Raw genomic sequence first — 12,384 nt, 5'->3', positions numbered from 1 at the left:
GGGACGAGTAACGCGAAGAATTCCATCACTTCTTTGAGATAGTTTTTGATGTTCTATATCAAATGGAGGGCCCAAAATTAAAAAAAATTCGCAAATAACACACACACACACACAGAGGCGTAGAGAATTGAGTAACAAACTTTTTAAGTTCGTTGAGAAAGAAAACAAGAAAGAAATAGAAAAAAGGGAGAATTTTGAACAAGTGATTTTTTATGATAGTTACTACATACCTTTTGCTACCTCCAGCTTTTTTTCAGGAAATCTGTCTTGCAGTAACCCGTACATGTAGATGTATTTCAAATTATGCAAACATATCGATATTAATTTTACATTGTTAACATTCAAGTTGGGTACACGGTGGCTCACTGGTAGAGCACTTACCTCTGGTATGTGGGATCCATGGTTCGATATCCCGTGCAGGTAAGTTTGTGGTTGATAACATTGTGTACTTAGTTTTCTCGGGGTTCTACCATTTTGTCCCACATTCTTATTCCACCATTCTTCCACCGTCACTCCCTATATTTAATCATTATCTCCCTTAGCCTAAAGGGTGTAATCGTGGGACGTTGAACAGAAAGATTTTCATTTCATACATTCAGGTTTCTTTTCTCGTTTGTTCACTGAACGTTTGACTCAATTCATAATGATTTTCAGGCGTTTATTCCAACAAAATACTATGGATATTTTTTAATATGACAAGATATTCTACTCTTATCAAACTTATATAATTGCATAGTAGTAGAGATCTGCGTGGCTCAATGGTAGCTCAATATTTATCGTGTTTAGTCTCTGGTTCGACCCCAACTTGTGACAAGCGGGCTTTGTGGTATATAAACATTATGTGCATGAGTTTTCTCGGTGTTTTTTCATTTCCTTTCACTTTCTTCATTCCACAATTTCATTCCTTGGCATCATCACGATCTCCCTTAACCTTGGTGCATAATCGTCCAGCGTTAAACTACGAATTCCATTTCATATATTTGTAATGCAAGAAATGTAACGACTACAGGTATACTATAGAAATGAAATGATTATTTATATCAAGCGGAAAATTGCAGATTATGTTATGTGTTCAACAATACACTAGTCTTACAATTACAATTAACAATATTTGGGTAGGAGGAAGAGAAATGGAAATACCAAGCGAAGTAGTTCAAGTGGTAGAGCGTTGGCTTTGCATTCGGGAGATCGTGGGTTCGATTCCTGCTGCCTAACATGCTGACTGAGGTTTTCCAGGGTTTTCCTTAGTCCTACCAGACAAATTCCGGGATGGTACCTACTAAACAAGCCCTGGCCGATACCTTCCGCAGTGTAAAATGGCCTCTGAGCTGTATCTGGTGATTGTTAAATAAATAAATAAATACGAAAGTGGTTATAATGAACCGTACATAAGAATCAAAGAGCGCAATAATCATCGACCTTTTTTTTTTTTTTTCGTTTCTTACAGTTGAAGAAAAATAAGATTTTCAGTGTTTCAGCGGTGATTACATGGGGGCAGAAAAAAACTTCAAAAACAATTTATACTCAGTAAAAACGGGTAATCTGACCTACTCCTCCCCAAAAAGTTAAGGATGCTCGCTGAGAAAGGCAATTACCATTTGCCGAAACATGTATAACTGATAATTCTAAGTGTTTTTAGAATAAATACACTTTCTTCTAATGAAGAATGAGAACGGTGTGGAAATGAACAGGTAACGCTCATTTCTTGTAAATTTTGTTTTTAGTCTTTCCTCAATAGAACTTGTACAGAAAATGAAAACCGCGATTCGGAACATTATATAACTAACTAACTCTATGGCTTAACGCCGCGTTCACAACAGCTTTCCACTGACTTCTATCCTTAGCCAACTGGATCCAGTTTCTACTATGTTTTCCTATTTTTGCGAGACCCATCTTAATATTGTCTTCCCATATGCGCCTAGGTCGTCCTAATGGCCCTAATTGGATTATCAGTTAAGACTTTGAAAGCGTTCCTACTTTCTTGCATTCTAGCTACATGACCTGAAAACTTGAGCCTCCTAGATTTAATGACCCTAAGAATGATTGGTAAACCGTATAAATTATGTAGTTCCTCGTTATGAAGTTTCTGTCATTCCCGATTGCCGTTTCTCTTGGGTTCCAATATTCGTCTCAGGATCTGGTTCTCAAATACTTTCAGTCCATGTTCTTCCGTCAGAGTAAGCGACCATGTTTCGCAACCATACAGAACTACAGGCATGATTATCGTTTTATGTGTTTTAAGCTTCAAATTCCTCGACAGAATTCGCGACGATAAGAGATTTTGAACTGAGTAATAAAAAGAATTCTCTTTTTTTAGTATACATGTAAGTTCTTCGTGAATATGGTTTTATTCTGTTAATATTAATCCTAAATATTTAAAAGTACCCACTTTGTCGAAAGTATTATTTAATATTTTAACGCATCGGTAATTTGCCATATTACGATCCCGACGAACTTTCATGCATTTAGTTTTCTCTGCATTTACTTCTAAATCCATGTCCCTGCAAGCGTTTAATAAGACCTATTTTTATTTATGATATGAGGAAGGAGAAAGTATCAACCCTCCGTAGATGCGAATCATTTATTACTCTCTTTTGCATTATTTTAAACGAAATTGTATGAATATCAACATGTATCTGATTATCTCAATTGTGTGTCAAAGGCGATCATTTTCACTTTGTCATAAAAGCAATATTTGTCACTGATAATTTTTCTAACATCAAATGTGTTTCAAATTTTCTAAATATTGTTTAATTATTGTATAATCTTTGTTTTGTTTTCAGTGCACAGGGAATGTTCTTTAAATGGCACATGTAATCGATATCTGGTTGTACGTCAAGATGATCATGTTATTAAGTTGAACCACGATCTCTCGATTGAATACGATGACTACCAATACAATGTTAAACAGGTAAGCATTATGTTAGTGCAAATTGTTTCAATCTATTTGTTATAAACTTTTCTTCTAGAATTAGAAGTTTAATGTTTTTTTGTATTACATGTCACAATATTGCGAGCGGTGATTATATTCAATGAGAAAAAGCAAAAATGCTACTACTCACCGCAAAAAATATGTAGCATGTAGAAGAAAATTCTGCTACATATTTTTTGCGGTGAGTAGTAGCATTTTTGCTTTTACTCATTTTTCGTATTATTTAGTTGAACGTTTAACATGAAATATGAAATTTTCGTATGTTTTTTCTAAAGGTTTTAGTTTCTTCATAAAGTAACCAACAAATAGGTATACTTTTTATTTAAACATTTTATGATTTAAATGTCTTATATTTGATTATTTAATTACTTTGAAATTTCAAATGAAGTGATGAATTTTTCTACTTACAATTTTTGTATTTTCTTAAACAACAAAATATTAATATGCAATTATTTAAATATTATACCATATAAAGTACTAAATTCTTTTAATAACCTAGGGGCCGCGGTGGCTCAGTGGTAAAGCGTTCACCTCTGTTGCATGAGGTCCTTGATTCGATCCCAGCTCGTGCAAAGTGAACTTTGTGGTGAACAAATGCAGTGTTCGGGGTTCTTCGTTTCCCCTCACTTTCTTCATTCCAGCGTTTCATTCATTTCTTATCATCACCGTCTCCTTCTCTCTAGCCTTCATAACCGTGGGACGTAAAACTTAAAAATTTCATTTAATTTTTTTTCTTGTAATAAACTTTTATCACAAATTTGTTCTTTCTTTAGAACAATAAAATTTTCTCTTATATTTCAGTGGTTAAGTGTTATCGTTTGAATGGTGTATTTTTTTTAATGATTTTAAATTCGGTATGGTATATGAAATTTTCGTCACATCCTTTTCTGATTACTTGTTTATTTTTTCCTTAGCAAATTAAAATGATATTATTTTACCGTTAAAATTTTATATTTCTTTCATTTTAAATCTCTTATAATATATCAAATTTTGTTATGCCTTTTCCTCACAAATTTGATTTCTTCCAATCAGAATAAATGAGGCATTCAAAAGCCAAACCGATTAATTTTTTTTTTTTTTTTTTTTTTTAGTTCTACACATTTTTGACCTGGAAAAATTTACATTCTTTTCAGAGGCAAAGTCAATTGAGGGGTAAATTTGGATAAGGGCGTAACTAGCAATTCTTCAATTTTTCAGGAGAGGAGAGGAGAAAACAAACGCCCTTATCCAATTAACCAACGTATTCTCACACCGTTTTTGGAGACAGGCGTTCGCTACGGAGCAGAGATATTAATTTAACACCACCTAGCCAGATACGGACATGCTCAAACTTGCAGAAAATATGTATATCTCATTTAACCAGAAATAGGTCGATACGCCCTTATCCAGATTACACTTTCAATTAACTTCATAATTTAACAATTTGCCATTAGAATGCGTAAACGTTTTGATCACTCTCATTGGAATACATTTCATCTTATGCAGAGTCGTTTTGACATACGATTAGCTTCATACTAAAGGTCTGACTACTGCAGGAAACATATGTTAGTCGAACTGTTTAGTATCGCACTAATCATTCGTCAAAACGACTCTGCATAAGGCGGATTGTATCTAAGTTACTAAAATGTTCACTACTGAAAACTCTCGTTTGATGAAGTTAATCGGTTTGTCATATGAACGTCTCAAATTCTATTGAGTCTGTTCTAAATGAATATCTTGAATACTTTATCTGCGTGCTCTTTGTGTCCCAGTGTTGGAAATATTTTTTTCAAATTGCAGACAATAACAAGAAATATTTATCTTTTTTATTAAACACATATTAACTAAAATTAAGTAACACATATTAAAATAAAACTGTAATATAATAATAGTAAAAAAAGTTATTTGCATTATTTATTTGTCAGAGTAAATCGTAAAAAATAAGACCACGAAAGGATTGTATAAGCTTAAAACTTAAAGTAATAATTTCCTCCCCCCCCCAAAAAAAAAACTATAATTTATATAGCTCACTGTAGCATATTTTAGATGAACCAAATTGCCTATACAGGGTGAAACATAAACGTGTCACAATATTTTGAGAACAGATTCCTCATATCCAGGGCAGTGCCGTGGAAAATCAGCGCCCGGGCGAGAGTATACGACGGCGCCCCCATACATATATTCCAAGCAATTTTCCTATATTTTTTCCTTTTTTCTCCCGAATTTTTCTCCCCCTTACTTCGGCGCCCGGGGCCGTCGTCCCGCTCCCCCCCTTCACGGCACGGCCCTGCTTATATCAAAATGAGATAAAAAGTCTATATGGATCTGTGCTCAAAAGTGGATAGTTCTGGAGTTATAGTTGGGAAAACGTGAAATAAGTGAACTTTAAAAGTTCATAGCTTCACTACTATGAGACTTATCGTAGTCGGGTCAAGACATCACTGAGGAACTAGTATGTGAACTATCCAAATATCCATGTTTAAGAATGCTCCAGTACTTGCACACCAATGTTTAGAAAGGTAGGTGGAAAGTGATCAAGTACTCCCAAACAGACTCTCTAAAAATGATTGTGCAAGTATCAGAGGTTCTGAAAGATGGATATTTGGATAGATTACGTATTATAGTATTCGCGCCGACTCGTGAAGCTTGACCTAGGTCTACCGATTTCACCACCCAATAGAACGTGAGGATGTGTTCCATTCGTCAACCCCCACCCATCAGATTTTGTCAGTGTATTCTCTCGCGCTACATGGAAAACATTTCCCGAGAGTACAGTGTTGTCGGATTGGCGCCAAGTTCCGTTTTGTTAATAGTTTTTATTGCGTTATATTTTCGTTGTTACTATTCGTGTTATTGTTACCCTTTTAGAATAATTGTTACACTGGTTAGTGTTGTGGGGTGTTATTATTGGTAATTTTTAAATGCTTTTTTTTAAATATTAATTTACTATGTCTTCAAAGTTTAGCAACATTGTTGGTGAATTTCAGCTGTTTGACGTTCCCCCAAGTGTGCACTTGGAAAGCGGCTCCACGAATTGTACCGAAGTTTTCCGATGCATCGGAACTCAAGCAAAATATTTCTATGATTGGTTTAGAGCCCAAGCTTCACGACTGGGCGCGAGTACTATAGTTCTTCAGTGATGTCTTGACCTGACTACGATCGGTCCTATAGTAGTGGAACTATGGACCTTTAAAATTATTTTTTTTTTTCACGTTTTTGGCATCGTATAACTACGAAACTGTGCACTTCCGTCCACAGGTGAACTTTTCTCCTTATTTTGATGTAAGGAATCTGTGCCCAAAATATTGTGATACATTTACCTAACACCCTGTATTACCTCTTTAAGTAGGCGATTTAAATGTCATATATCATAAAATATTGATTGAATCTTAATTTTAATCGCGAAAAGGATACATAGTGAAATATCTGTACTTCTTGTATTTCCTTTAGAAGCATGCTTTTTCAAATTTTCGTTCAATAAGAAGATATTACGAAATTCATTGACTTTATTAAATATAAATATAACATAAATAAACATTTATATTTTATTCGTTTTAATTATTAAGTAATCTTTTGTTTTATAACCAATTTACTTTTAGACTCAAAAAGTAGGCTCACAATTCAAAGCCTTTGTAATATCACGAGTTGGAGACACTTTGAATTTTGATTCCAATAGATATGGCTTCAAGGTCATTTGGGATTCTCAAGGGAACGCCAAAATCTGGGTAAGTATTTTGTGACTTCGCTTTTCGATTATTTATATGTCTTTTTACTTTTCTGTTTTAATACATATATATATATACGAGTACTAAATTAATGCTAGTTTAATCGAATTACGAAATCAGACAGGAATACTTTTAATAATTGCTTTTAGGAAAATTTTGAACCAACGCTTACAGCAGTTTGCATCCTATTGGAAATGTTCTAATTTCTGTGTTAAGTATTTTTTAAAGGAATTGTGTATTTATTGAACAATTGTCATATCGTATTTATTAATGAGTGTTTCATAAATCTTAATGACCTCTACTACCTCCTAAGTTTGATCATGTATAGTTTTTAACTAGTTTTCACGCTTATAATATTGTGCCCTAAAATACATTGTGTTTCAAAATGAATGACCTGATTTTGGACGGTAGTAATTACGGAATATGGAACTTGCCGACAAGGAAATAAGTGTTGTTTGAATGGGTATGGCTTAGAGTTTCAGAAAATCGCCGTTAAATGTCAGTTAATGCGTCTTCTCAGTTTGCAGTCTTGTCAGTCAGAAATAAGATGGCGTCCTCTCAACAGAAGGCGTTTTGTGTACTGCAGTTTGCAAAGACTGAGTCAATTATTTCAGTCCAGCGTGATTTTCGTCGGCGTTTTGGCATTGATCTGCCTGTACCCCAAAAACATTCGTCGTTGGTATCGTCAATTTGAAGATACAGGATGCTTGTGCAAAGGTAAAAAGTCCAGGTCAGCCTCGCACTTTCGATGAAATAATGGAAACAATTCGGCAAACGTTTGAGCGGAGTCCGCGAAAGTCTACTCGCCGCGCATAAAATAGCAGAGAATAGCATCGCTAAAACTTGAAGATTTTGTGAGTATTTAGCAGTTTCTCCCATTTTTGTAGTATATTTTTATTAATACATATAAACTTTTAAAATCAGGTCATTCTTTTTGAAACACCCTGTACTATTGTGAACGCTATTACAATTATAGTTTTCAAGTTTGTGCGATATTTTTAGAATTAGTACAAGATAATGTTGAAACAACCTGATTTATATTTCTAACTGAAAGCTTCATCATGAAAATTACAAAATGAGAATTGAGTTAATTCCAGTTAATTTTCAAGCAAAATTGGATACAAATTATTAATTATCATCATAATCATTATTATAAGTGTTCTGCCCTTATTGGCAGGTCGCTTACCGCGACTGAGAAGCTTTTATGCACTACGCTTCTTTTTCTCTTATGATTCCATCAACTGCAGGCTTCTTCTCCTCTCTCTTTTTCCTGCCACCACACTCTCTAGCACGTCCTTCATGATAAGTTCCTTCTCAGCCAATGTCTCAACTAATTTCTCTTTCTCTTTTCAATTACATCTAAAATTATCCTTTTCTACCTCCACTATTTCTAGCACTTTTTCATTTGTTTCAATTCGACTCAGCCATTTATCTCAATTCCTCTCCACACCCACATTTTCTCATCGTTTTTGCATAATGTCCATGCTTCTATCCAATTATTGACGTATACTCGAAACGTTTAGCCCATAAATAATTCAAGATTTAACCTTCGGATATCCATGATACTACTTAACCCCGGATTCCCAACAGGGGTACAGGTGTACCCCAATACAAAGTTATGCAATTAGAGATTATTCTTTATTTGTGGCGTCGATAATATTTATAGATTAGTTTATGTTGGGTTGTGCTTTGTTACATTATGTTCGATTTGTTAGTGTAGGCTAGTTTAGGGTTAGGTTAGCGAAACGGAAATTTGTTTTTACACTATAGAGCTGTATTAATTATGTAAAGTTTTTGTGGCAGAAAAGGTTGCAATATTGCAATATGAATGCAATATTGCAACGATATATTGTAGTAGGCTCTAATTTTACCTGTTCTTTATTTTGCTCTTTACAATAATAAAACACAACGATAAAATACTTGAAGCAAATATGGTAACAAGGATACCCAAGGGGTTGAGGTACAAATGTAGCCTAGTGTAGGGTTAGTTTTAGCCACATACGTAAGCAGAATACCTTACAACATAATTGTTATTGAGAAAATAATTTTCCTTACAGTCCGGCCTATAATGTAAAGAACGCTAGTCAACCTCGGGTGTCTGTGACATAAAATATACAGTAAAACATATGTATGGGGGTACATTTGTACCCCCTTGGTTATCCGAAAGTTAAAAGTAATTTTTCTGAAAATAGTGTTAGGAAGTAGAAATATTTAGGACGCAGAAAATACTGTAAATTCCACACACTTCATTATAGCATTGCCGTTTTCTTCGGGATGTTTTTCTGTTTTTCGTGATCATATCTGTAATATTGAACTACAGTTGTCGTTTGGAGAAATAAATTACTGTGTAGATTTTGTGATTCACTAGATGAATTTAAGAGCAAGAACACTTATTGAGGGGACCGCGGTGGCTCAGTGATAGAGCGTTCATCACCGGTGCTTGGGGTCCCTAATTCGATCCCAGCTCGCCCCATGTGGACAAACACCGTGCTCGTAGGTTTTCTCGGGGTTCTCCCATTTCGTCCCACTTTCTTCATTCCACCATTTCACTCATTTTTTTATCATCACCGTCTCCTTTAGCCTAGCCGGCATAACCGTGGGACGTAAAAACAAAAAACTGAACACTTATTGATAATTGAAGAAGTACTTTAAAAAATATGGGGTACCGTGGTGTAGTGGTTACAGCATTGGGCTCATGTCCGCGTGGTCTCGGGTTCGATTCCCTAATTTTCGGCATCCACCCAGCGTCGTGAGGGAAACTGGGGACTAACGTAAAAACAAGACGTGACGGTCGCTATGTCTAGAAAGCTCCTAATGTAACTCTTAAGGACAGGGCGTAGGCTGGACGTAGTTCAGTTGTCGCTAACAGATGGCGCTGGAGCAGGGCGTAGACCAAACAAATGGGCCTCTACGCCAAGTGGTTTATGTTTCGTTTTTAAATTTAAGATGATTATTTGGAAAGTTTAAGTATAAAGTTGAAGCTGCATTATGCTGGAGTTTGTTCTATCAAGTGTTTGAGGAGATTGTCATAGGTTCACACGATCTTCGGATAAACTAATTAAGTAACAATAGTATACCTTTTCACAGTCTTCGAAGTGGGGAAAAAAAAGCAGAGGCGCTACATTTAATTACGATTTTGATTCAACATACCGGCTATCTAAATGCTGAAATGCAGTGAGGGTATGTTGCCTAAAAGATTGCATTTACATAATTTACATAATGGCTGAAAACCATTGTAGAACTTCTCTACAGTAACGGGGGAGGGGGTATGGAGAAACTTTGATTCCCCGCCAGGGACGTACGCAGGGGGCGGACCCCCCCGAAATTTCGATTTTTTTAAAATTTAGACTAATTTTAGGGGCAATTTTAGGAATTTTAATATAAAATACCTTCATATTTAGTTTGGACCCCCCCGAAATAAATTCCTGGGTACGCTACAGTTCCCCGCCAACAACTTTCTGAAAAAAAAATTAAAATATATCCCCTTATGTTGTATTATAGAGAATTATACACGAAAATGCTCAATACCAAAATGAAAATATTAATTTCCTGCGGGAAAACTCCTAGTCTCTCACTCGACTGTGGGGTATTCCAAACCCCTGGAAGATCCGCCCCCCACAGCAGACAACCCTTAAATCCGCCCATGCTCAAAACACGACATTTATGTGCATTAATGGAAAAGGATACATACATATAAGGCCTACATAAAAAAAAAAGAAACAATTCAATATGGGACATCAACATACTTGTTTGAAGACACGTCATTTTAAAAACAAAAGGTAGGAAAAAGATTACAAAAATGTCGGTGTTGTCAACTTACATAAGGAATAAAATCTTTTTACGTGCAAAGCTTTTCGTCAATTACTATGTATAAATTTGGATTTATTCAAGGTACCGTATTGAGCATCTACTTTTCAGTGAAGATATTTATCATCTACTTTCCAGTGATAGTATGTTTTAATCATTGAAAAAACAGAGGCGGTATGCCTTCATCACTGAAAAACCAGAGGCGGAATGGCATACCACCGCATACCGTCTCACTTCGACCACCGCCATTTCATCAGGTTAAAATGAATGGTTTTATGTTTTCGATATTCTTTGGTTACATACAGGCCCGTGCTGGGACACCGGGACGTGTCCCGGTGCGCCCTCCGAAACATCACAGTATAAATAAAGGTACAAGATTTAGTAATAAATTTTTACAGTTTTATTGGTAAAGAACCCGTGAAAGGTGCAGTGCGCCCTTTACATTAGGCGCCCTTGCGAGTCCACATCAAAGATGAACGATTTTATTTATTCTTCTGTATACCACAGTTCTGTACAATAAATACATACAGTTACTATTGGTAAAGAATCCGTGAAAGGTACAGTGCACCTTCTACATAAGGCGCCTTACGAAACATCACATTATAGATAAGTGGTTTTAGTTATCCTGCGTACCAGCTTTGGATAAAATTCGAATAGTGATTGTTAATAAAGAAGCTCTGAAGAATACAAGGCGCCCCTTACAAGAGATGGCCTGCGAAATATCACATAAATATATATATATATATATATATATATATATATATATATATATATATATATATATATATATTCTTCTGTATTTCAGTTTTGTCTTGCAGTTGCTATTGGCAGAGAACAGGTAAAGAGTACAATCACTTACAAAATATTATAAAGTTATGTAGCTATAAAATGAAACAATGTAATACATCAAGAATAGTTCGGATAGTCAAACAAACGTACGATGCATTCATGAAATACTACACTGACACTAGTCTCCAATTTACGATTTTTACGGTATCGAAGCTTTCACAGTCCTAATATGCATCCACATATTCGAGCATATTGATTGTTCCTGTGTATTTTAAATCAGTGTTCGGATAATCAGTATCTATTGTAATTCTAAAATATAGCTATATTAATTTCCGTAAAATGTGGTCTTACTGTCACCACGGCGCGTCCTCAGGTTTTGGATCGAGAAGAAGGCCTCTGGGATATAGAGGTTAGCTGCGAATATACTGAATAAGCAGTCGCGGACAGACAAAGCTTGTTCAGATATATTCGCAGAATCCTCGGATCAGAACTGATAACTTGGCACGAACTCAGCAAAGTAAAATCGACATGAGAATTGGAACATGGAAGATAAGAAATCTCTATAGGACAGGCGCGTTAAAATGTGTAACGAATGAGTTTAGAAATAGAAGATGGGCCTAGTGGGATATCAAGAAGTTAGATGAGAAGGAAATGGAGGAGTCAAGTCGGGAAATTTTACGTTCTTTTAAGGGGAACGAATTAAAAATTACCGACTAGGATTAGGGCTTTCCGTTCACAAACGAATACATAATATCAGCAATTACGTGGGTTGAATTTGTTAGTGATAGATTTTCTCTTACTTCTCTTAAGGGTCGGTGGTGTAATATTATTGTTTTAAATGCACATGCCCCAACAGAAAATAAGGATGGCGATAAAATTTTTTTTTTTTTTTTTTTTTTTTTTTTTTTTTTTACGACAGAATAGAACGGGTATTTGATCATCTCCTGCAATACCATATGAAAATTCTGTTAGGCGGTTTCAATGCGAAGGTAGGACGAGAGGGTATTTTCAAACCGATTATAAGGAATAAATGTCTGTATAAGGAAGATTGTGACAACGGCGTTAGACTCGTGAATTTTGCAAATCCAGAAACCTTATCGTGATGATTACAAAATTCCCACATCGCGACGTTCATAAATATACTTGGACCTC

The 12,384-nt window shown here is 35.4% G+C and overlaps 1 protein-coding gene across 1 annotated transcript in view; it reads left to right on the top strand.

Moving 5' to 3' along the window:
- Positions 1-12,384, top strand: part of Hml (hemolectin) — a 403,631-nt gene that overhangs the window by 241,550 nt on the left and 149,697 nt on the right. The window contains exons 60-61 of the mRNA XM_081740590.1: positions 2,784-2,911; positions 6,511-6,636. Of these exons, the coding sequence (XP_081596716.1) occupies positions 2,784-2,911; positions 6,511-6,636 (254 nt within the window). The remainder of the gene's footprint in view (positions 1-2,783; positions 2,912-6,510; positions 6,637-12,384) is intronic.

The sequence above is a fragment of the Thermobia domestica genome, chromosome 15, assembly GCF_964235325.1.
Source record: "Thermobia domestica chromosome 15, izTheDome1.hap1.1, whole genome shotgun sequence".
Classification (NCBI taxonomy): domain Eukaryota; kingdom Metazoa; phylum Arthropoda; class Insecta; order Zygentoma; family Lepismatidae; genus Thermobia; species Thermobia domestica.
Note: the sequence above shows the minus strand (reverse complement) of the source record. Positions and strands in the feature narration are given on the sequence as shown.